At 39.4% G+C, this 27496-nt stretch overlaps 1 protein-coding gene across 1 annotated transcript in view; it reads right to left on the reverse strand.

Moving 5' to 3' along the window:
- LOC128512707 (uncharacterized) overlaps positions 1 to 4168 on the reverse strand; it is a 36197-nt gene extending 32029 nt beyond the window's left edge. Inside the window, exons 1-3 of the mRNA XM_053486071.1 lie at positions 3962 to 4168; positions 3813 to 3853; positions 3543 to 3632 (exon numbers count right to left, since the gene is read on the reverse strand). Of these exons, the coding sequence (XP_053342046.1) occupies positions 3543 to 3632; positions 3813 to 3853; positions 3962 to 4035 (205 nt within the window). The 5' untranslated portion in view covers positions 4036 to 4168. The remainder of the gene's footprint in view (positions 1 to 3542; positions 3633 to 3812; positions 3854 to 3961) is intronic.
- Positions 4169 to 27496: the final 23328 nt, after the last annotated feature.

Genomic DNA, 27496 nt, shown 5'->3' on the forward strand with positions numbered 1-27496 from the left:
GCTTTACAGGTATAAGACAGGAAGAGCTTTATAAACTTATCACCTCAGCTAAATCAACAACGTGCCTGTTAGACCCAATCCCAACCAGATTTCTAAAAGAAGTGATGCATACGGTTGGAGAGCCACTTTTAAACATTATTAATTCCTCATGATATCTAGGTCACATCCCTAAATCTTTCAAGTTGGCAGTTATTAAGCCGCTTCTTAAAAAAAATCTAATTTGGACGCGAATGAAATAACAAATTACAGACCGATTTCAAACCTTCCCTTTAAATCAAAAATATTAGAAAAAGTAGTATCAGTTCAAATATCTTTGAAGAATTTCAGTCAGGTTTCAGGCCCTATCATAGTACAGAAACTACACTAAAGATTGCAAACAACTTGTTTTTAGCTTCGGACCAAGGCTGCATCTCAATACTAGTCTTGCTTGATCTTAGTGCTGCATTCGACACTATAGATCATAATATTCTCATAGATTGCTTACAAAATCACATAGGTATTCAGGGACAGACATTAAAATGGTTTAGATCATACCTGTCTGATCGATACCATTTTCTAGATCTAAATGGAGAAACGTCTGGTGTAATGCCAGTGAAATATGGGGTCCCACAAGGGTCAGTTTTAGGACCTCTTGTAAGGGTCCACCACCAGAGGTCACTGTTTTTTATTTGTAGTTTTTGTTGGCTGACTCAGTTTCCCAGCAGGCACCTCGGTCAGGTGATGCGAGTGCATACCTGAGCCGAGGTAGCCATTAACCCATCTATAAATAGCTGTTTAGACTGGGAAACTGGGTCGAGCATTTTTGGGTTTAACCACTGTCAGTTGTGTCAGCATTTTGCTTTGGTTTGTTTTGTTCTTTATTTAAGTTTATATTTGATTTAAGTTGTGTTGACTTGGGCAGTTTGGCAATGTTTCTGTGTATGTTTTGTGTATCTGTGTTAGTGGAGCTGATTCAGTCCTGTCCTAAATGTATGTAAGTACTGTGGTTGTTGTTCTTGTGTGTTTAGCTAGAGTCAGGTAAGTAGTTAGGTGTGTGTTTGGCTAGGAGCGTGTTTAGTTTAAATCTATGTTGAGCTAACTAGCATGCTTCTAGCCATAGCCCCTTTGTGTCTCTAGCTGTTTAGTGTTTCCTCCCGAGTGCCGCCTCGCCTAGCCCGGGAGTGCCGCCTCGCCTAGCCACTGGGTATCCTCCGTCTCTGTGTTTCTGTGCCCCAAATTTCCTAGTGTGTGTTGAGCTATTAGGTAAGTGTAGCTTAGTGCATGTTGGGGATGAAGACATGTGTAGCTGACTGCCATGGTTAAGAGCAATCTTAACCATGTTTAGCTAAAAGCCATGCCTAGCTGATTGCCATGTCTTTAGCACTAGTCCCGTCTCTCTCCTGTCTCTACGTGGCTCTCTCTAATGTCCAGTTTCAGCTCCTGGAAATACCTAAGTTTTAGGTCTAGATTGGAGTGTGTCCAGGACATAAAAGATTGGATGACCAATAACTTTATTTTAATAAACTCAGACAGAACAGAGATATTACTCATCAGCCCAAAAACAAGCACACAACAGCTTTCACAATTCAGCCTGCGTTTAGAAGGATGTACTGTTACTACTAGCTCAACAGTAAAAGACCTGGGCATAATATTAGACAGTAACTTGTCCTTTGAAAATCATATTTCCAATATCTCCAACAACCTTTTTCCATCTTAGAAATATTGCCAAGCTTAGGAGCATCTTATCCGTATCTGATGCAGAAAAGCTAGTTCATGCATTCATGAGCTCCAGACTGGACTATTGTAATGCATTACTAGGTGGTTGTCCTGCATCCTTAATAAACAAGCTTCAGTTAGTCCAAAATGCAGCCGCCAGGGTTCTTACTAGATCCAGAAAATATGATCATATAACCCCAATATTATCATCCCTGCACTGGCTACCTGTTCAGTTTAGAATTAATTACAAAATAGTATTACTTACACGGCTTTAAATGGTTTAGCTCCCACACACCTAACCAGTCTTCTGATATACTACAATCCACCACGCTCCTTAAGATCACAAAACTCTAGACTTCTTGTAATTCACAGAATTTCAAAAGATACAAAAGTGGGTAGGGCTTTTTCATATTTAGCTCCAAAGCTTTGGAATAGCCTTTCAGACAGTATTTGGGGCTCAGACACAGTTTCTCAGTTTAAAAGTAGACTCAAGACGCATATCTTTAATCTGGTACACGCGTAACTTATCCCATAACTTCATACTTCAGTACATGTATCCTGAATGGCAACTACACTAATTCTCTCCATCTGTTCTGTACTTTTCTACCCATCCCAAGGCATCTGGAAATTGTGCCAGCTTCAGTAGACAAAGGCCAACCCTGCGAGGATCCTGAGGCATCCAGAGAAGCTCCAGCTCGATTTTGCTTTATGATGGTTGGAGCTACACATGCTCCTGTGCTCCCAGTGATCCAGACCCCATCTGCCCTCTGCACCTACTGACTCATCCCTATGCTGAACTGGACTTTTTTTCCTATTGCCATCTCGGGTAGTTTTTCCTTGCCACTGTCGCAGTCACCCTTGGCTTGCTCATCAGAGACATTTCATTTATCTCATTATTATCTAGACACATTTTTCTCACACATACATTATTTATATATATATATATATATATATATATATATATATATATATATATATATATATATATATAATATATTTTTTTTTTTTTTTTTTTTTTTTTTTAATGAATTTCTTTCATTTTTGTGAAGCTGCTTTGAGACAATGACCATTGTTAAAAGCGCTATATAAATAAGGTTGAATTGAATTAAATTAAAAAATATGAATTAGAAAAGCTAAACTAAAATATTTTTGGGATTACTTAATATTTTCACAAATTAATTATTTTTCTTATTTCTCATTCTTTTTCTTGCCTTAGTGGCATTAGAAATATAAGCAATTTTGCTTTAAATATAAATATAGAAAACTGACAAAAAAGACTTCTACAGTTCTTTAGCAACATTATTAAAGTTCATAACTAGCCACATAATTGCTTATGTGAGCTGCCACTATGTTTAAGAATGTAATTATAGTAATTTGGGCCAAATCAGACAGTGCAAATCTAAATTAGTTCAAGAAAGAAGTCTTTATAAATATTTTCTAATTTTAAATGTGTATTTATACTTACCGGTGGTTAAATAATATAGTATACATTCAAGCAGCAACATGACATTTTTCAACGTTTGTTATATTAAGAACAATTAATAATAATGTATGTCCATGACTATTAATATATAATACTGTATATGCACATTAACAATAACATGCACATGTTTATGAACATTAAACTATTAAATTCAGGGTACCCAAGGGTATGTTCATATAATTTGTATATTAATAAAAGCATTTATAACACCATGTATTAACCTAATTCCAAGCACAAACAAGCTAATTAAAGTATATGAAGTATTTGCTAAAATATTAGTGTCATACAATGTGTCATCATCTGCACAGTGGTGAATATACTGTATATAGCATTTGTCGGAAATTATTTTGCAAGAAGGATGTACCATGACCCGCTTGGCTTCTGATTAACCCATGTGCATTCCAGTCACAGAATGGCGACTGATCACTGTCAAAATCACAGGTTGTAATATAATCTGAAACAAATACAAGCAGTGGGGCAAAAATATATTAAGGGATGAAAAGAAAAATAAACCAGAATGGATTTCTTTTTCTGTCAAATTAATGTAATAATAAGTCAGTGATACTACTATAAAGTAATCTTAAGACAAATATATCAGAAGGTAAACAAAAAAGTATAAAGGTTAAAGTCTAACCTGCATGTGCCCTCCAGTCAGGAAGATTAATTGAAGGTTTTCTTTGAAAAAAAAAAAAAAGAAGCAAAGCCATATTTAGTACAATTATTAATATTTTGTTTGTATTTATTACATTGTTATATAAAATGCTATATATAAAAGAAACATACCTTAATGATGCTTCAGTAATCATCAAAAGTATGCAAACTATTAACAGAAGGTAAAGACATGTATAACTAGCCATTGTATCACTTTTTAGTTTAAACTAGTTTAGTTTAGACCTTCAACTTTAAAAACAAGCAATGGTCATTGTTGTAGTTGTCTTCTGGTATTTTACGCTTACTATTGAGTTAAGTAGTCAGCGATGTATCTTTCAACTGAAAAGGAAGTGTGCTGGGGCAAGGTTTAAGAACCTATCTGATTTCATGGGTTGGCCACGGCTTACCGTAAAAAAAGAATGACCATAATAGTAATTGCTTCTCTAAACACTTATCTGGTTATCCTTTGATGCAATTACGCAAAAGGGTAGTTTACTATACCTCTGGTTATGATCCTATGGGTTAGTCCTTATCATTCTATAACCCATGACTGTGCATACTTATCTACCTCACTTTTACTGTAAGCAGCAATGTTACTGCTAGGGTATTGACAGAGGCAGCAGACTCAATAGTGTACTGTACTTGCCATTTCAGTAAACTTAGCCACAGAGCTCGGTTCTTCACTTTTTGATTGATTAAAAATAGATCGCCATTGCTAGTACATCTGCCTTTTTTCAATATATTAACTCTACTACTTCAGTTTCATTCCATTTTCCAATTTGCCATCTGGCACACAAATGTATCCTTAGTTAAGAAATAGATGTCACATTTTAAATGTAATCAAATATACAGTTGAGGGCACTGGGCCTAAGTGGTTAGCCCTGTTGCCTTTGACCTTCAGGGTTGGGAGTTTAAATCATTTGGTCTTTATGTGTATGCAAGTTCTCTCTGTGTTTTTTGGGTTCTCCCTTGGTACTCTGGAATATAATATGACCAAAGGATTTTCAGCTGGGTGTCAGCATAAAATAAAAAAGTGATTTAACCAGTAATAGATACTTATTACACTATACATGTTGTATTTTTGTATTTATTTGGTTTGGAGATGTAAACAGGTATATTGATTAGGAAATAGATGAACTACTGCAAATGTATCGCTTCAGTAGATTTGTTTGTTATGCATGCATGAAATTTGGAATGGTTAACACATAGCAGTGTGTTATGTTTAAAATTAATTAAAGGAAGAATTATTGCATCATGTGTCTGCCATAGTTCAGAATTCTTTACTGGCAAGGAGAGATACCACACAGCAAGCTTAATAGTGGCGTCTAATGGTCTCTTTTTATTGTGAAAAAGAAAGCACATTTAAACCTTTGAGAAAACAACCTATACAACCCAACACATTAAAAGAACTAAAGTCATTAACATTTTCTGAGCTGAACAAAGAGAGGACATTATATGGAGATCCTGGGGACAGTTCATGGAAAACAAACTAACAATCTCATCTAACAATCCATGGGAAGTACTAACATATAAGGAATGAGAATGCGCAAAAAATGGGGATTGTTTATAGAAATTTGACAGAGGACAAAGAGATTTAAAAGATAGAAGAATGGACAAGTTCACACCTTAACACAGTGCCATTCACACAGAATTATCACCTTGTTGATAAGAAGAGTTAAAAAATAACAGCCAATAAAGATTGTTATGCAAGATTTTCTTAGCTGTAGTTTGGTTTATGTTGTAAGCACTTAGGAAGTGTTTCTGCTCATATATGAACTGTGACATAAAACAGCCTTACAAAACCTCACCTTAATAGCAGAGTTTGGCTGTTTCTCTTCCAGTTTTAAGCCTTTTACACAGCACATTCTGTTTGTTAATGACTATATTTTACCACATATGAAATTGATAATCATTAGCATCTGCTAGTATAATTAGTTAATCATACACCTGACTCTGATCCAATATAATCTTTGACTTTGTGCAAATGTGCAAGTGTATTACAAGAATTGATGTTGGTTCAAAGCCAAACGGTAGTCACACCAAGTACTCATTTGATTTAAATTTTTCTTTTTACTCACCTTGCATTTTAAAATTTCACATTTCTTTGGAAAGCAAGTTTAGTTTAAACCACATTTCTTCTTACCTGTCTAAATCTTTTGCACATACAATCATGTTATCCCTCTTTAAATTATAGGTGTTTGTGTAAAAACATAATAAAAATCGTGTGATCCTAAAGTCAAATACAAACTCCGTAAAACAACAACTTTTTTTTACCATGCCATTATTTATAAAAAATAAAGCTAAAAAAAAAAAATTGGAAAAAGAAATGCTAAGTACCATCCATAATTCAATAGCTAGTAGATCCACCTTTATCAGAAACAAATTTAAGGAATCATTTTCTGTACAGTGTTACGACCTCTAGGAGTTAGCCACAACAAAAAGAGAGAACTAAGTAAGCTCACACCAGAGATATGTTTAATCGTTTATTTTCAAATTTTTCTTTACACAGGATTTATTTTCAGGGGAAGACCAGGCCAAAACAATAAACAGAAACACTTTGTTTTAAAGCTAAGTAAACTGAAATTAAATTAAAGAAAACAAAATACAAACTAGCTTACCTGTCTCCCTAAACAAAAAAAACAGAGTGAGAATATACACACAGAAAAATTGCATCTAACCACCTACTTCCCGTATGAAAAGAATTAAATTATTTACAAAATACCAATGCTTACATGCAGCCAAATGGGAACCCATATCATAGTCAAAACAGGCAAGGGTTCAGAAAAACAGGAAAGTAAATAAATACAGGGTTTAACAAAGACAACACAGACTATGACACACATACTCTCTTTCTCTCTGGCACAACACTCTAAAAAGAGACGACAAAACATAAGACAGTCAATCTGAATTTCGAAACTACTAGCACACTACGGATCAGAATCAACGAGGCTTAAAAAAGGGCCAAGACTGAGTGTTTGGGGTGGTCCTTATATCAGGTTAGGAGGTAGAGTAGGACCAATCCGGAGCTCCAGCTGATTAACAGGCCACACCCACCTAAAACAGACACAGGTCCAACACACAGGAGCAGAGAAATATCTGACAGAATCAAATAGCACTTTATTTATAATGTTGATTGAGTTCATTAAGTTATTTCGCTTATGCACGTCTTTCTTAAGGTCTAGCCACAGTAACTCAATTGTATTGATGTCTGGCCTTTCCAAAACCATGATTATCTTCTTTTTAGCCATACTGATTGAAATTCAAAGTCAAATTCAAATTTTATTTGTCACATACACAGTCATACACAGTAAGATATGCAGTGAAATGCTGTGCTTTGGATCATTGTACCATTTTTATACTTTAGCATTTAATCAAGCTGTTTAAGATCGAGTAAAGATAGAGATAGAGTCTAGTAAAGATAGAGGTGCTCCGGAGTTGGTCGATAGCAGCCGGTACCAGGGGCAGTGGGTGCTTATATTTTACTGTAATTGTATTGAGACTGCGGTAATCAATACATGGCCGGAAGCCCCTGCCTTTTTTCTCAATAAAAAAAAAAAAACATGCCGACGCGGGAGATGTGGATCTGCGGATGAGTCCCTGCCGGAGAGCCTCACTCAAGTATTCGGGTTTCCGCCACAGACAATGGGTAAATACGCGAGCAAGGCGGTGTTTTCCCCGGCAGGAGCTCATTCGCGCAGTCCCACGGACGGTGAGGGGGAAGTCGTGCTGCTGCCCTAAAGTTAAACACGTCTCTAAAATTATCATACTCAAATGGCACACTGGTCGATACTTGGGCACTTGGACCTTTAATAGTGGTCGTTTAGACCGTCAATGTCGATGGTGTACATACTTTAGGTACCCAGGATGTGATGCGTAAGTTAGCCCAATTGAAATTAGGATTGTGTGATCTGAGCCATGGTAATCCCAGCACGACGGACTGATCAAGCCGAGCAATCACAAAAAATTTAAGTTCCTCGATGTGACCAGAGAAAGTTAAACTTAGGGGCATGGATAGTAGTTCAAGAGGCGATTGTTGTAATCTAGAGCTTTAATTGTGATCGGGTACAAAAGCTTCGACACTGGAGCTCGCAGCGGGAAAAGGATAGCAGATGAAATTAAATTTCCAGCCGACCCAGAATCTATAAGGGGAAAGACAGACACTGTGCGATTATTATATAATAGATAGGCTTGCAAACAAAAAGAGTGATGTGTGCGAGGGTGTGTGTAGTTACTTTCAGCAACGGGCAGTTGCTAACTCTATGTGTGCCCCCCCACAGTACAGACACAACCCCGATGTCATTTGCCGTTGTCTCTCCTGGGCCGAGAGGCGGGAAGAGCTCACGTCTATTGGTCCTGGGGGGTTCCCTTCGCACGGTTGGCCAGGGGTTTTGCTGAGGCTGTCGCGGCGGCTGATTTCGGCTTTTGGCCCGGTTCCCTTAGTTGGGTGGGGGGGGTGGGAGGTGCTGGTCCAATTTGATCGCAAGGGACAACACAGTATCTCAACATGCTAGCTCTAATTGGACCTCAGGTTGGGGTCCATCCCAGAATCTGGCTAGCAGGCTTTCCCTCCGCGGCTAAGATCCTGAATTTTACTGCGTAATATGCGACAGATTGGTGTCCTTGTTTTAGCCTCAGCAGCTGTTGTTCCCCTGACTTACCTTGGTCCGGATGATGTAGGTTAGAAAACAGTAAAAATTGCCCATCCCTGCAGACGCTGTTCAGTCCTGTAGTATACACAAACACATGATTAGCAACACATCACAAAACACGATGGTGCACGGCAGTGAACAGACAAAGTTGTACCGCTTCGACTCAGCTAGCACCTGCGTTCACAGAGATATTTCACATCTCTTTATCTTAGTTGGTTATCCCCACATGCTTCAAAGAGTCCATCATTGTTCCTGTCCCAAAGAAACCTCATCCTGCTTCCTTCAACGATTATCGCCCTGTAGCCCTCACTTCAGTAGTGATAAAGTGCTTTAAGCAGTTGGTCAAGAACTTCATCATCTCTTCACTACCGGACATACTGAACCCACTACAGTTTGCATACCGCCCGAACCGTTCCACAGACGATGCAATCTCCCATCTCCTCCACACATCACTCACTCACCTGGACACTCGGAAAGGGAATTATGTTAAAATGCTCTTTATCAACTACAGCTCTGCATTTAATACCATAATTCCCTCCACACTCACCACCAAGCTGTAGCACCTGGGACTCAGCTCATCACTCTGTCAGTGAATCTCCAACTTCCTAACTGGCAGTCCACAGGCAGTAGGGATAGGTGGACATGTCTCAGCCTCACTCACTCTCAGCACCGGAGCCCCACAAGGTTGTGAGCCCCCTGCTGTACTCATTGTACACCTGTGACTGCATAGCCATACAAACTCCACCACCATCATTAGGTTTGCTGACGACACTGTCGTGGTGTGCCCGATCTTTGACAACGACGAGACAGCCTACCTGAAGGAGGTTGGAAACCTGGAGAACTGGTGCCAGAGGAACAATCTTCTCCTGAACGTCAGCAAGGCAAAGGAGTTGATAGTGGACTTTAGCACAAAGTAGGAGAGGAACTACCAGACCCCCATCATCATCAGGAGCCCAGTGGACAGAGTGGACAACTTTCAAAACCTCAGTGTTTACATCACGCAGGACCTGACATGGTCCTGCCACATCAACACCATGGTGAAGAAGGCCGGCAGCGTCTCTACCACCTCAGACGCCTGACTCCTGCACCATAGAGAGCATACTGACGGGAAACATCTTAACCTGGTTCGGGAACAGCACCATGCATGACAGATGAGCTCTACAGAGGGTCGTGCATTCAGCTGAGCGCACCAGCCACACCGAGCTCCCTGATCTCACTCGATCTACAGCAAGCGGTGCTCGACCAAGGCCAGGAAGATCATAAAGGACCTTAGCCATCCCAACAATGGACTGTTCTCTCTGTTGCGGTCAGGAAAGCGCTTCCGCTCCCTGAAGGCCAAAACAGAGAGACTGAGGAGGAGCTGCTTCCCACAGGCGATACGGTCTCTTAACCAGATTAACACACAGGACTAATCATCTACGCGTTTTTGCAACATTCCACACAAATGGACACTCATGGACATTACTCAACTGTGCACACACCTCTACGCACTGTAGACCGGACAATCATGACATTTGCACACACAATGCACATTTGCACACACTTGCACACATATTGCACATTTGCACAAACAATGCTCAATTGCACACTTCAGGACAATTGCACACTTCATTCATTCCACATATTATTTGCATTTAAATTAATTTTTGCCTGTACAGATAGGTTTATATTTTTTATATCTTAAAAACTTGTATATTTTGTTTCACTTTTTTATAGTTAAAATATTTATTTATTTATTGCCTCTTTTCTATTTTTCTATTTTTTGTTATTATTTCTTGTTATTTGTATATATATATTATTATTATTTTTTTTTTAGGTCACGGGCAGTCGTGTAAGCAATTTACTGCTTATCGTACTGTGTATGACTGTGTATGTGACAAATAAAATTTGAATTTGAATATGACAGGAATAAATTGTGAGACACACGGGGTTGACGCAGGTGAACTTGATTTAGTGCTAGACGAAATTAATGGAGAACAATTACACACGTGGACACACTAGGGGAAGACAAAGCAACGGCTCAGTAATCCAGATCTTATTTCCCAGGACTGAGGTGGTTCAGGTGTGATACACATGTACAAATTAAAGTAAAAATATGTAATTAAATTTGTACTTGTGAAAATACAAATATTTGTTCTCTGGTTTTGCATTCTTATTTTTAGCTTTTATTATGCTTGTGAAGTCTTGCTCATGCAAGGGTGGATTTAACATTGAGAAAATTAAGAAACCATCGAGAAACTTAAAGCACCCATCAAAGTCTCCTCTAAAAATCTTTTAGATTCACAATCTTTTTATTCAACAAGTCTAGTGAAAACTTGTTGCTACGTCTAAGCCTTTTGTCATGTCTCATATCAATATCTCCTGCAAACAGATATGAGAACATCCAACCTTGCATCATGTTGCCATCGCCGTCTCCACCCTGCTCCAAAACAAGATGGGAAACTGGTAGCACATTCAATGTGCTAATTGTATAGACAGTAAGATAAGAGACAGTAAACATTTACTACACTTTAGTTAAGGCTACTAGTTTCAAAGTTTAACGGTCATGATCATTGCATAATGTGTGTGAAAGAAACATTTGTGTGCATAAATATAGGTTACTATATTTTACAGATAGGAAGCCACAGAACTATCAAATCAAATATCAAGTAATACTCACATGCTTAAAAATGATAAGTATTTACAGTATAAAGTTCATATGTATACGAGTTGCAAAGTCTTAAAATACATACATATTAGGTCAAGTTCCTGTAAAAGAAGTTTATCAGAGATGGGCAAGGTAATGTGTTATGAGGAGGCCATAAAAAATAAAAGTAAATTCATTGTAACAAGGCATACTTTATGACTCATATTTTCTTCATTTCTTTACGAACACACGCATGCGCGCACACACACACACACTGCCTGACCAAAAAAAAGTTGCACACTTAAATATTTCCTTGGACCAACTTTTTGCTTTGATCATGGCCATTGGTTTGATAAGCTTATGTAATGTCACAACATTTATTTTTTATCAAGAATCTGATTATTTCTATCCAAGATCTTGTATTGATGATAGGAGAGTTGGGGTTAAGGTCTGGAGGCTCAATAAGGTTAAGGTCTGGACTCAAGACCTTGAACAATTTTCACTCACTCACCGTCTATACCACTTAATCCTGTATTCAGGGTTGCGGGGGGCCTGGAGCCTATCCCAAGAGACTTACAGTAGGGCACGAGGATAGAGTGCCAATCCATCACAGGGCATACACACACTCTCACACACTACGGGCAATTTCCGATTTACGGCCAATTAGCCTAATCTGCAGGTTTTTGGACTGTGGGAGGAAACCGGAGTACCTAGAGGAAATCCACCAAGCACAGGGAGGACATGCAAACTCCATGCACGCAGACCGGACTGGACCCTGGAACATGCCCAACTTACAGATGTCGCCATTAAAAACGCACGTTTCGAGAAAAGGGATCCCGCGACTTGGCTATAAAAGCTGTGAAAATGCCCTTCATTACCTGTAGGGGGCAGTCGTGTTTTAGTCTGAAGTATTGTGTGTCTACTGAAGCTGAAAATGTGTTATCTCTCTTAGGCGGCCATTGACAGCAAGCGACAGAGCTCATAAATGTGTCAAGCCCAAACTGTAAATACTGATATGTACAGTATTTGTTTTTAATTTTCTTCTCTCCTTCAATGATGATAATTATTTAACCGCGCTTTCTCCATTCAGTATTATTATTATTATTAGTAATAGTGCTTTGAATTTATTATTGTTATAATTTTTATTATTATTGTAATAATAATAATTATAATTATTTTGCACACACGCACCTGCGCGTGTGTGCAAAAAGACTACAAAGATGTATGATATTAGCCTAAAATATTATTGTTTTATTGTGTTTATGCACTTTAAATATATACTAAACAATAAACACTTCCTTGTGCAAAGTGAAAGTGAGTTGCACGTGCGGCTTTTTGATCAACGCTGAACCTAAACAGCAAAAGAACATAATAACAATAATAATAATAATAATTATTATTATTATTAATAATAATAATAATAATAATAATAATAATAATTATTATTATTATTATTATTATCATCATCGTGATTTTAGCTGTTTATTTCCAGCATTGAATTATTATTTAATTATTCATAATTGAAGGTGCTCACATCGTGTGCGCTTTCACTTAAAAAATGCAGTGTTTAATCAGCAAGTATATGTCGCTTCTCTATACAGTATAATTGGCTCATATCTGGAGCATTTTTATCAAAGGGGAGATGAAAAGTGAAAGTGTGTACCAACAATGCATGTGTGTGAATGGCTAAAATGTGGTAATGAATAAATCTTTTAGTGAATGTAAAATGTTCGCGTGAACCCGCGGCGCGTGTGTGCGCTCTTTTACTTTGCCGAGTTTTGATCTAACGTCAGATGAACGCTGATATGAGAGATTTATAAGAAATTTCTCTTTCCCAGAACTACAACAAACACAATTTTATACATGTTAAATAAGCGCTGTCTATGCGGCGCTGTGCGAAACGCATGCCGATGTGAGCCACTTTATTTCAGTCATAGTTGTAATATACTAACATGTTCTTGCTGTGTAGTGGACCGCACGCGCACAACCTCTCGTGGGCGAGCCTCTGAATACGCCGTTTTAACAGGGGTGGGGTTAAGAAAGACCGCACCAGCAGAAGTAGACTAATGATTATGAATGCGTCGAGGAAAACAGCAAGGAAACTGACTGGCCGAACAAGCACTAACAACAGCTCAAGGGCTTGTAAAATGTTTTTATTAAAATAGGCAATTAAGTTCACTAGCTAACGATTTTATTTGTACAAAGAATAAACTGTTATATAGCCTCTGTTTGTATCGGTTTATTGTTATTACAAAATAAATTATATTTAAAGACATAAAAATTTAAATAAAGAAATAACTGGGACAATAGACCTTTAGAAAAGAACATAAGAATAACAAAAAAAATACACTTCTATCTTTGTATAGTATAATATATCTCTTATTTCTATTTACTTTAGGTTGTTGTTCTTGCAGTGTTACTGTGTGTGCTTTGCAATGTCAGAGACATTCAAATAATACACCCTTCCCAGGTGTGAATCAGCTTTTCTCACCTTGACACTCGGAGAAACTAAAATGCACCCCTCCCCACTGTGCATGGTTTTAGCAAACCGGGGAGGATCTTGGATCTTGCTTCAGGCCTCTTCTTAAATTTGTGTAAATTTAAAATCTTCTGGATTCTACATTCCAAAATTGACATTGTTAACGTTTTTAATCCCTAGAATGCGATTTTTTCTTATCATAACATGCATGATTTTAATTACTCTACAATGTTTTAATTTTAGATTTTATTTAAAAATAAATAAATAAACCAAATTAAATTATTCCATTTGTATTTACCCTTGCAAAATAGCATTAAAAATCATGGGTTGTGTATGCATTCTCTTTTGGAGACTTTTAGTGATTTAAATTTGTGTAATTTTAGATTCTAAATTTTAGATCTAGATTCTAAAATTGACATTGTTACCGTTTTTAATCCTTGGAATGGAAGAAAACAAGATTTTCCTTATGATAGCATACATTGCATTGTTTTTATTTACTCTATACACAATAATATTCCTTGGTATTTTTATTTAAATATCGGGTATCGGGCTATCTTGGTTTATTAATCCTCGTGCCTGGCTTAGGTTTAGTATTAAGTGCGCAACGTGTACATCTGTTATTTTAACTATATCATAACACTCAGAAAGACCTTCTATTTGCGGTTAAGTGACTAATGTGCCTAACATTTTCAGCAGATCCTCTGTTTCACTAAATAATCCTTGACTTTTCATGAGTATGTATGACCTCTTTACACCTCTCTCTCTCACACACACACACGCACGCACGCACGCACACACACACACACACACACAGCAGACCAAATCGTCATTAGCACGTCCCTCCCCCAAACAGAGCAGCCATTTAGACTTCGTCCACACGAAGCCGGTGCGTTCCCTATCCGATAATTTTTTTTTTCGTGAACACAGCGTCGTCTCAAGAAGTATCTGCGTACACACGAAACCACTGAAAACGGTATAATATATATGCCAGACCAGTATGGGGCGCTGTAATTCTGCCATAGAGATACACTATACACGGAGAAGAAGACTTTGAGCATGCGCATAACCTTGCCCGCTGTATACGAACCAAGATGGTGTTGTCCATTATCGCTTGTTGCTCATAACAGTTGCATAGAAGCAATAGATTTTGCTGTAATAAAGCTAGTAGGCTTTGTAGCAACACGAACACAATCATGTAGTCCGCCATTATTGTTGTTGCTGTTACGTGTGACGCAGCCGACACGTGATGTGATGACATCATCGTTTCCCAAAATATACGGATTGGCCATACACACGAAGACGCAAGGGTGTTGTTTTCAGATTTATCCACTTTGGAACCCGATTTCAAAAAATATCAGTTTCAGTCTCCTAAAACGCCGGATCTGTGGGGACGAAACGCCAATATGATTAAAAAATTATACGTATACAGCGAAACGCGTCTCCGTGTGGACAGGCCCTTACTTTCTTTCCATTTACTTACATCTGAGTCGTTTACATAAGTCACTGACCAATAGCTCATCATATCAATTTATTCATACTGATGTTCCCGTTTTACATGAAAATTTACAGGTTTGTTACAGTATAATTTACTCTGACAGAGCCACCAGAACAGTGGCAGCTGGAACACCTAAAACAAATGCAGGATTATTTTTTTATAATCCTAATAAAATGCTTTTCTAAACGTGGGCTATTGTTATTTACTTACAATATTTCTTAATTTAATTTAAATGGGGTTTGGGCTCCAGGATGTTGAGCATCGTGATCCTCAACTTTACTTTCTGTCACGGCGTGCGCCTGTGATGAGTGTGCGGCAAAATCTACTATCGCTACTCGCTTACTCATTAGGCTCCCTGAATAGGTGGCAAAGGGACAGAGTCGCCTATTCCTGCCAGCTGGCAATAATTAACGTTAATAAGATTGCGGGCTTATAGAGTTACTGCAGTATGTTTCAAGACATCCTTAATTGACATTTTTCTCCTAATTATATGCACACAAATCTCTCCGCGCGAAAACAACGCGAGTAGCCTACATACAGTACTGTACATGTACTTGTTTTTGGTGCATTTCTGGCCGAGAATGTCTGCATTTTTATCGATAAATCGCACGCGATCAGCAGCCTTTTGATCAAAACGCTGCCTTTTGTAAAGTGGAAGTATGAGCCGCAGGTTTTCGCACGGCGATGAACAGCTTTATTTATAAGATATGTTGGCATATTTACGAATCAGGACATTCACATAGGTAACACTATCAGATTATAGGTTAGCCTGCTATCAGATAATTAAATTAATTTAATTTAAGACCATTTAAACTGAGGCAATGCCATCTCTTTAATTGTTTTGTCTTTGTTAAGACATTACAAAAACTACTATAAACTTACTATGAATTTCAAAGCACAAATTTGGGCATCATTATGAAAATAATATGGAGCACATATACACTCACTCATCATAAAAGATCTATTGTAAAACAAAATAAAATTCATGTTTGCTTCAGCAGTGTTCAGCCGCGTCGTTACATACATATCCACAAATACTTTTTTATAAATTATTTATTTGTTCATTCATGTCTTTGGATGATAGCAACACATCTTTACGTTTTAAATAAGATATGTTGGCATGAATCAGGACATTCGTATGGTCAACACTATCAGATAGCCTACTATTGAGAAATTAAATTAATTTCAATACCATTTAAACCGAGTCATTGCCATGTCTTTTATTGTTTTGTCCCTTTTAAGACATTACAAAAACTATACAGTCTAAGAAACTTACTATGAATTTCAAAGCACGAATTTGGGCATCTCATTTCATCCTTATGAAAATAATATAAAGCACATATACACACATTCATCATGAAAGATCTACTGTAAAATAAAAAAAAAATCATGTTTGCTTCAGCATTATTTTGCTGAAGCAATATTGCTTTAGGCTAACTAATTACAGTATACACAATTCATTGTTGTACTTGGTCCGGCTTTTAGATAAAGTCCTCCCATGCGCCATCTGGCAGATATTCAGTGAAGCACAAAACATTTATTTAAATTCCTGAATGTTGCTCGCGGCAAGTCGCGGCACGCCGTGCGTTAATTTGCGGCATCTCACGGGAAAACATGCGCAGTCTTAATAGCGACATCTGTAAGCAATCCAAGATCATAACACTTCCCCCACAGGTTTGTATGGTGGGCACCAGTCATGATGGGTGCATTACTCCATCCATCTCTCTTCTTACCCTGATGAGTTCATCACAGAAATAAACTTTGAGGGACAGAGGCAAACAGGGTTCTTTGTGTGTGTGTGTGTGTGTGTGTGTGTGTGTGTCTTGTCCTTTACAACATGGCTGAAAACCATACAGAGCAGTTCAAATACAAAAAAACAACAACACAGAACTGAAGAATGATATGCTCTAGTGAGTCCTTGCATATCACTGAGCTTACCACTGCATACCGTATATGTTTCCTGTACCTAACCTATGGATGTTTTGTGACGCTTTGTGCATGCACGCCCAGTAGAAGATAAATAAATCACTCTGTGCGATAGGGCTGTCGCGATAACCGCAATATTGTAATACCGCGCTATTGACAAGCCAACCGCAGAGGAAGGAAAGCAACCGCAGAAACCACGGCGACCGCAAGGACAGGGTTAATTTTTTTTTTCTTATTCTTCATGAAGCTGTGGCCTTATTGTTTTACAATTCATCACCTGTTCTGAATGTTAAATAAATTAATAATGATACCAGAGTGTTACGAGTGTCATTTTCCCGAGAACTGTTAACATCAGGGGGTTTCGTCGATTTTGAATACTGAAACGATGGCAGGCGCTCTCGTCCCAAAACCTAATGTCACGTCGCCAGTTTGGGAACATTTCGGCTTTCAACCCAATGAAAAGGATAAGCCGGCAAATTTAGAGGAACCGATTTGCAAAATTTGTGGCAAAAAGGTCCCTGTGAACACGGCAATACATCTAATTTGCGGTGTCATCTCGCTAACTGTCCTCCAGCCATTGAAGCGCAGCTGCCTTTTCCAGCATCAGGTCGCGGAGCAACATCAAAAAGAACAGCTAAGGCCAGTACTAGCCGACAGTTAGGAGAAGCTGAAGCCTTTGCGAAATCGGTCAAATACAACCGTGAAAGTAACCGGTATAAATGTCTTACAGCCGCTGTTACACAGTATCTAGTTGAGGAGATAGTTTCATTCAATACAGTGGAGAATCCTGCATTCAAGTCAATGCTTCAAAAATTCGACAAGCAGTATGAGTTGCCGGGCAAAATGTACAACACGGTAAAGACATCAATCAAAATGGAGCCTATGAATGCTGACTACTTTTCTGCCACAACAGATATGTAGTCAAGTGTCAATGTGATTCCTTATATGAGTCTAACGGTTCATTACCACAGCATGTAATGGACTCTGAAATAACGTTGCCTTGAAACAGTGTTTATGCCCAAAAACCACATGTCCGACAACATTTCAGATGCTCTTCGGCACGCATTTGAAGAGTGGTCCCTAGATAAGAAGAAGTTGGCCTGTATTACTACAGACAACGGGGCCAACATCGTTGCAGCATTTAAAAAGTTTAACTGGCCGTGGCTGAACTGCTTTGGTCACAATTTACATTTGGCAGTTACAAACGCAATGGCAAGCGTTAAGGACGCACTGCTCGAGCAATGGGTCTGTGTCACACCTTGGTCGGTACATTTTCTCAGAGCTGGTTGAAGAAAAGAGATCTGGCCAAAGCACAAGCAGAACTTCAAATCCCTCAACATAGCCTCATACTGGTAAGTTATAAAATGTAAACTGTTTGATAGGCTAACTTATTGATAGGCAACAAATAAAAATGAAATAATATGAATTTAATTACTGATTAAACAATAGCATGTCTGTTGCTGGATTTAAATGTATCTTTCGTTTAAAAATACATATTTTGAAACTAAATTTCTTTCAAAAGGTAGAACATATGAAAAAAAAACATATTTATGCTATTTTTAGCTCAATTTAACGCCCATATCTGTCCGTGCACATTAAATGAATATGCATTCTTTTGCAGTCAGAATTATTTAAAAGTATTTTTTGTTTAATAGTAAAATATATTTAAAAATGTATCTTATAATTTTATTTTGGTAGGCTAATTAAATAGTAGATGTTGTCATTGGCTAATTTTTATTCAACGATTTAATGGTCAATACTCTGTTCAGGACTGCACTACTAGATGGGGCACCAAACAGAAAATGGTGGACAGGGTTTTGGAGCAAATCCCAGCTATTAGAAGAGTTTTGGATGACTGGCGACACCACCATCTAAATCCAAGCTGGCAGGATATCGCTGTACTTAAATCCGAATGCAGCACTTAAACCCGCAGCTGAGTTTACAGATCTGCTGTCTGGCGAGAGCTACGTTACAGTGTCTTCAGTCAAACCCGTCCTGAAACTCCTGACAGAAGATATGTTTAAACCGTCAAATAAGGACACAACATTAACATCGGACATAAAGCACAAAATGTGCAGTGTTCTACAGGGGAAGTATGAACCAGCTGCTTTCCAACTTTTGGAAAAGGCCTGTTTTTTAGATCCTCGATATAGGGGTGATTATATCAATGATACGGAGATAAAATCCAAACTCATCAAAGAGATGGTGGGAGTGGAGGACGAAGGGAGCGCTGCCAGTGCATCAGTGGTTGGAGATAAAGAGCAAGCGATGGTGCCACCTGCAGCAAAGAAAAAGACTCTCGGAGACCTGCTGAAGTCACGGACAACCTCTGCGTCAGCGGCCATACCCGAGAGAGTGCAAGCAGATGACGAGCTCATGCGCTACCTGCAGGAAGAAAGCATAGACTCCAACGTGAACCCACTGTCCTGGTGGCATGATAATCAGTCTAGATATCTGCTGCTGTCTAAAGTCGCACGCAAATACATGTGTATTTGTGCAACGAGCACACCGTCGGAAAGGGTTTACAGTGCCGCCGGCCATATTGTCACCCCCATGAGATCCTCCCTGAAACCACATAAGGTTAATATGTTGGTTTTCCTAGCGCGAAACAAGGATATAATAACTTAGGTCTACATCACATTCGTTAAAGCTTAAGTAGGCCTAATTTTTATTTATTCTGTGTATTTTCACTTAAGCCAACAAATTTTTCAAAGGTTTTTCAAATTGGAAAAAATAATTTCTTATTGTTTGTTTATTGTTAGCCTACTTTAGAATGATTTGATTTCGTTTTTTAAATTGGAAAAGTCATGTTCTTATTGCTGTTTGGCATTAAAAAAATAAACAAAAAATGTTTTGTCTCTCTGTCAGTTAAAAAGCAACAATATATGCTACATAACTCAGCTGAATAGAGCTTTGTATGCAGTAAAAGCAAGATTTTTATTTATTTATTTATTTTTAAATGGCAGTAATACCGCATACCGTGCTATTAAGCCACTCATAAAAACTGCAAGGGAAATTTCCTTACCGCGACAGTCCTACTCTGCGACTACTAGTTCTTCTGAGTCATGTTAAAGACCCATAGCTAGTGCTTTTCCTTTTGCTATTAGTAGTGACTGCTGATCCAAAAACTAAGCAGTACAGAGCTGCAGAGCTGAATGTGTGTGTCAGGGTTGGAAGGATGAAGGCAAAGCATATGTGACACAAACAAAACCAGAAGTTAGAACATGATGGTCACAAAAGTAACGACAAAAATATACGAAAATATTAAATGTGGGACCCTGACCCCCAGTCCAAGTTCAAATACACATATATTTATACAGAAACACATCAGATTAACAAGATTCAGTTGGCAATAAATAAGATGACACTATTAGTGAGAAGTATACAGAGATGTAAATGTCAACATACAAACAAATGTCAACATAAAGGTCTTAACACAAAACATAACAGCCAAGAAAAACACAAAACACTTTATGGACACAAAGCGCCCTCCAGCGGTTATTCCAAACAAAATGACACTTTGAAAAAACTTTTTTTCCATATTTAATTTGTTACATGGTGCAAGCCATGTGGTGTATAAAACATAATCATAGAAAATGGGAGGAGTGACCTTCTTTGAAGAACAACTAAATTTGATCTGAAAGCAAAACTCCAAATAAAGTGGAACCTCGGATTGCGAGTAACCCAGACTGTGAACGTTCAGCAAGACAAGCAAAATTTTTAAATACATTTTAACTTGAAAACGAACAAGTCTTTGTTTACTTCCTAAAGGTCCTTAGTCTACTTTAATTCTTGGTTATCCTCCTCTCGCCTGCACACACACACTCCTCCTCTTCTAGCCTTCTCACACACACACACACACTCCCTCTCTCTAATGGAAACACAGCTTTGTCGATTCTTTTCAAAGGTAAAGTGCTTAATTTCGTTAATTTGTTTTTGTTTTTCTTTACAGCAAAGATTACATTAGTGTGCACTCACACAAGTGTCATTAGTGATGTTCCTTTTTTATTTTTCAGATAAGGCAGTGTTTGTGTGAAACTCAAATAAGAGAGGAGGAGGGGTTACTTTGTAAGACTAGAAGAGGAAAAGGGGAGGGTCCAAGGTTCCACTTGGTTAAATAACATAAGAATTTGCTACAAGCTTAAGAATTTTTATTCTAACTGTATACCAGGGGTGCTAACTTAAAAGATTTTTACCAGGAAAGAAAGTTCTTGAAAGTGTGTGGTAATGAGAGGATGCCGAACAACTGTGGGATGTGGACCCCCTTTGAGGTGTATCCACATTTTGCTTTGCTAAGAGACTGAGCAATGCAAACTACACTAACTACGTTTTCGGAACTTGCCACTTTTTGTGTGATAAATGACAAATGTCGCCATTAAGACTGTGCGTGTTTTCTCTTGAGATGCCGCAATTTAGCGCGCGGCGCGACTTGCCGGAGGCAACATTCGGGAATTTAAAATAAATATTTTGTGCTTCACTAAACATAGATAAAATAGATAAAACAGAGATAAAATAGAAATAAAATGTTTAATGGTACCAATCAAATCAGACTTCATAATTACTTTGAGTGTAATTCACAAATTTACTAAATATATTATGTTTTTATGTGTATACAGCAGTGGTTCTCAAAGTGGGGTCCACTAGTGGGGAATACAGACATGACAGGTGGGGCGCAATGAACGGGAGGGAATTAGTGGAAAATAATAGGAAAGTACTTCTAATTTTTGAATTAATTCTAATTCATGCATTTCTTTATTGACAATAAAGATCGGACACTCGAAACTAAACAATCACACGCAAAGATAATAAAAGTAAATTAAAATAACATCAGAGAAAAAGTGGAACCATAGTGCAACAATAACGGTTTAACGTTGGCATGTTGATTGCAGAGGAACAATATATAAGGAAACATTCGGTATTATATATGTAATTTTATTTATTCCAATGTGTATGCTGATGTTTCTGTATTTTTGTTAAGTGTTTTTGTTTGTATTTTATCAGGCATCAGTACTAGTCCTGCATTTCTAGTTTCCAGTGCGGTAACAAAGTTGCTTTTTGATCCTTCAGGCGCTGAACAGAAGAGAAGATCAATATCGTTCTACGCTTTTTGTTGCTGTCCGGCATTTTGCGATGATCCCTAAATCATTCGTTGTGCCGTAGAGAATAATGATGTTTATGCTTTTAAACTTGTATACTTTACGGCGTATGTGGCTTAAAGACAATGTAGTGAGGAAAAGTATGTGGGTCTTATTTTCGGGTTTATTTACGCCGCTATTGAATTCGGAGTTGCGAATATAAAACTAACTTTACCGCCGTCACAAACAGGTGTTATGCGCTAAAATCCCCCCTGTTCAGTAGCGTACTGTATGTAGTGAACATAATAACGTCAATGGATACATTTGTTAAATGGACCACAAAAAAGCAGGTGATTCAGCATCATCAGCCTAATCGACCAAAAACCCAGCAGAAAGGAAAACATGATGAAGCCTATGTTGCGCTTGGATTCATGGTGGGGATGGGGACAGAAGAGAGACCCGTGTGTGTTTTGTGTCATAAAACCGCTGGCAGCAGACAGCACGAGACCCAACAAAGTAGGAAGACACTTATAACAATTGCACGTGTATCTTATCTGTTTTGAACTTGGTGTTATTTGATCTTATCTGTTTAGAAATTGATATTTCAATAAATAGTACACTTGGCCGTTTTCGTTATCTTTTTGTTGACAAGTGGGGCTTGAAAATTCGCCCACCCTCTTAAGTGGGGAATGACAGAAAATGTTTAAGAACCACTGGTATACAGTATGTGTTTGTATGTGAATATATTATATAAGTATGTGGTTATGCGCGCGTCTCATATGTAACATTCATATAAAATGCAATTCATGATAACACGGAGAGTTTCTGTTGATAAGTGTATGTGAATAAGTTGACAAGTGTATGTTGTGAAAGTATTTGTGGACGTATAATTAGGAGAAAAATCTTAATTAAGGATGTCTTGAAACATAATGCAGTAACTCTATAAGCCCGCAATCTTATTAACGTTAAATATCGCCAGCCGGCACGAATAGGCGGCTCTGTTGCTTTGCCGCCTATTCAGGAAACCTACGGAGTGAGCGAGTAGCGATAGTAGATTTGGGCGCACACAAATCACAGGCGCACGCCGTCACCAAAAGAAAAGTTGAGGATCACGATGCTCAACATCCCGGAGCCCAAACCCCATTTAAATGAAATTAACAAATATTGTAAGTTAATAACGATAGCCCATGTTTAAAAAAGCATTTTTATTTAGATTATAAAAAAATAATCCTGCATGTGTTTTAGGTGTTCCAGCTGCCACTGTTTTGGTGGCTCTGTCAGAGTAAATCATTCTGTAACAAACCTGTAAATTTCCATGTAAAACAGGAACATCAGTATGAATAAATTGATATGATGAGCTATTGATCAGTGACTTATGTAAACGACTCATTTCAGATGTAAGTAAATGGAAAGAAAGTAAATGGCTGCGCTGTTTGGGGGAGGGACATGCTAATGACGATTTGGTCTGCTGTGTGTGTGAGAGAGAGAGAGAGAGAGAGGGAGAGGGAGAGGTGTCAAGAGGTCTTACATACTCAGAAAAAGTCAAAGATTATTTAGAGAAACAGAGAATCGTCTCGGATTACTTTGCTGCAACCCTGTTCCCTGAAAAAGCGGGAACGAGATGCTGCGTGAAAACGCTATGGGAAACATCTTGCCCGTTGTAAAGCATGTGTGTATCAAACACGCCAAATTTTGGCTTATATAACCTCGGTCGGGTGACGTCATCTGATGAGACGCACCTGCAGGTTATAAATAGAAGTTAACCGGAAACATTCCTCAGATTGATTTGTTTGAACGGGCGTCCGGTCATGTAGGCAGTGCGGCATTGGGACGCAGCATCTCGTTCCCGCCTTTTCAGAGAACAGGGTTACAGCAAAGTAACCCGAGACGTTCCCTTTCAAAGGCTAAACTCAAGGCTGCGTGAAAACGCTATGGGAACGAGAATACCAACGTCGCCACACTGCAAGCGCTGACCCCAAGGTTGTGTAGCGTGTGCGCACAAGGCTGAGAGGGTCTCAGAACTATATCTGGGAAGCTGACTCGAGGACCCGTAAGCCCGGAGTGGCATGACACTTGCTGCAGGGAAAAACCTCCTGCTAGTGCAGTAGATAAGGCAACCCCCCTGGTTGAATGAGCCCTAATTCCTAGAGGCGAAGTGAGCCCTCATAGGAGAGGGCAATAGCTTTTCTCACCCAGTCTAGTGGCCCCAAAACATGTAAAAGCTGCTCTGACTTACGCCACTGGCTGATGTGGTGGACGTAAATTTGAAGAGCATGTACTGGACACAGTAAGTCTCTCATGCTCCGAAGCTATAAAAGGCAGAGGACAGCAGGCTTCAAAAACAATAGGGTGCATGTTGAGAATGGAACTTTCGGAAGAGTTCAGTGAGGATGCAAAATGGCCCTGACTAGCCCAGGGGCAAAGTCTGGGCAGGATGGGAAACCTGACAGATCTCCAATCCTCTTAGAGAGGTAACGGCCCTTAGAAAAAACATCTTAAAGGTCAGAAACCTGAGGCGCTGACTCTAGTGGCGCAGCTTCCTTGGGCTGGACGGTCATCTAAGACCGCACCCCAGCCCATGAAGGAAGTGTCTGTCGTTAGCATCTGCGACGGCAAGATGAACTTAGAGTGGAACCAAATGTCAGAAACCGGGGTCTGAACCACATAGGAAGGGCACGAAGCACCTGGCGCGTAACCTTTATTGGGGATTGGCCCTAGAGTGAAATCCCCTGGTTCTTAGTCACAACTAAAATGCTCTCATGTGCAGAAAGCCCAAACGTGTCACCGTGGATACAGCTGCCATAAGAGCTAAGATCTCTGAAAGTGATGGTCACTTCCTGGTCTAGCTTGATTTCCTTGAGGGTGTTGAGAATGGATTCGACACGAGCGGGAGACAGCTGTGCCCGCCTACGATCGAATCCCATGTGACACCCAATATGTTGTCCTCTGAACAGGAAAGAGCACGCTTTTCATGGCGTTGGGTCTCAATCCTAAGAAACAAAGATGAGCTAGGACGACATGCTGATGTCAAAGCGCTAGCTACTGAGACTGGGCCAGCCAGTCGTCTATGTAATTCAAATACGGATGTCCTGGAGTCGTAAGAGCCAAAACTACATCCATGCATTTCGTATATGTGCGGGTGAGAGAGCTAGACCAAATGGAAGGACCCGATACTGGTAAGCTTCGCCCCCGAAAGCGACCTTAGGAATCTCTTCTGTCTGGCAATATTTCTATATGAAGTAAGCGTCCTTCAATCGATTGTCCCAAATCAATTGCTTGGTAGGATTTGAGAGCAATCACTTTAATAGTCAACATTTTGAAGCTGTATTTATTTATTTTAGATAGCGGAACAGCCCGCGAAAATCTAAAAATTGGACGTAGCCCCCCTGTTCCTCTTGGGAACCAAGAAATACCGACTGTAGTAGCCTGACTCACTGTCTGGTAGGGGAACATGTTCCATGGCTCCATTCCCCAGCAACTTCTGTCAGCAGATGCACACTTTCCGGTTTCACGGGAGATCACGAGGGTGATGTGAGAACTGCATCCTGTAGTTTCTCTCTACAGTGCTTAGTACCCAAGGAGATATGCTTGGCAGTAGTTTCCACGCTAGATGTTCGGCATCCTGAAACATGGCAGGAAAAACCAAAGAGCTAACACTTTATTGGAGACTGGTGTTGCCCGACTGGGGTGCCAGGGAGAACACTTCATTCTCGAAAAGAATTCTGCGTGCCTCTCCCCATTGGGGGGCCACCCCTATGGTCCTGGGCACATGAACCTCAGGGCTTCCTTGCGAAGAAGACAATATGCCAGTCTCAGCTCTTTTGAGGCGGATTGCGAAGCGCAGCGCGATGCACCCCAATCTTTACGAGGGGGTGCCCGGCTCAAAAACACTCTCCTTGTGTGTTTCACGCCTTGCAAGAGTCAGACCCGGTCAAGACTGGGTGGCCGACAGTCCCAACTCTTAAGCACGGCGGGGAAGGAATTTCCGAAGGCTTGTTCATATAACTTCACCTCATGAACCTAGTGACGAGTTAACGACATCGCCAAACAGGCCGGAAGGCGAGATAGGGGCATCAAGGAGGATTGCACGATCCTATGCTTGATGCCTCTGAGATTCAGCCACAAGTCTGTGGCCCGGTGTAATTCCAGAATGCCCTATCTTGAAGAGCCCCGCCAGTACTCAAGTCTCTCAGCAGGTCAGCCTGGTGGGCCTGCAAAACCGTCATGATGTGCAATGGAGCACCAACCAGACCTGCTGCCTGAAAAGCTTTTTTCCTCCAAGGAAGATAAAAGTCTACACAGCTTGAAAGGGAGTATTAGCTTTTCAGGGAGGATAATGTCCCAAGAGAGAGATAGCCTGGAAGCGTCTCTTCTATCTGGGCATCATCATATAACCCTGCGCTTCCACCTCAACTATATTTAAACAAATGAATAAGTAGATGGCAGGAAAACACGGGATAAATACAGCTTACTCCACAAAAGGATTAACTCATATGGAGATTGCTAAGAAAAAGGGAGAGAGCGTCGTTGAGGCTCCGCCCCCCCGGCCACCCAACAGAACCTGCCGTCAAATGTTTTTTTTTTTTCTAAGTGCTTGGGTGCTATTTCCCTCTCCGCGGAGCGAGAAAAAATGTTTATCCTTGCCCATTCACAAGAATTGCGAGCGGACAGAGGGATTTCCCAATCCAACGATGGAGTGAGAGATATAAGTTTTAAATCCGACTCTCACAGCTCTGCTGGATACACGCGTTTTAAGCCCCAGAAATGCGCCGCGGCCCGGAGCTTCTCAAGGAATGCCGGGGCGCGCGCGAGCACTTTATTCAAAGCAGTAAAGTGTAGAGATCGCCCTCCGATATGGATTTATCAGACACGGAGGGATATCTCAATTAAAACTCTGCCATATCAGTGAGTTAAACACTTTCTTATTTTTGCTGGTTTAAACACAACAAGGTCAGTGAAGACAAAAGATCTGAGGAATGTTTCGGGTTCACTCCTATTTATAACCTGCAGGTGCATCTCATCAGATGACGTCACCCGACCGAGGTTATATAAGCCAAAATTTGCCGTGTTTGATACACACATGCTTCACAACCAGCAACATGACAAGTTGTTCCCATAGCGTTTTCACGCAGCATCGAGTGTAGCCTCAAAAAGGGAACTTGTTTAAGTGACATCAGTCACTTAAAAGGTATTTCTGAGTGTTATGATATAGTTAAAATAACACATATACAAACGGTGAACACTGAATACTAAACCTAAGCCAGGCACGAGGATTAACAAACCAAGATAGCCCGATAGCCATTTTTATTTTTTAAATAAAAATACCAAAGAATATTATTGTGTATAAGGTGATTAAAAACAATCCAATGTATGCTATCATACGGAAAATTTCTTCCATTCCAAGGATTAAAAACAGT

This window comes from Clarias gariepinus, chromosome 25, assembly GCF_024256425.1.
Source record: "Clarias gariepinus isolate MV-2021 ecotype Netherlands chromosome 25, CGAR_prim_01v2, whole genome shotgun sequence".
Taxonomy (NCBI): domain Eukaryota; kingdom Metazoa; phylum Chordata; class Actinopteri; order Siluriformes; family Clariidae; genus Clarias; species Clarias gariepinus.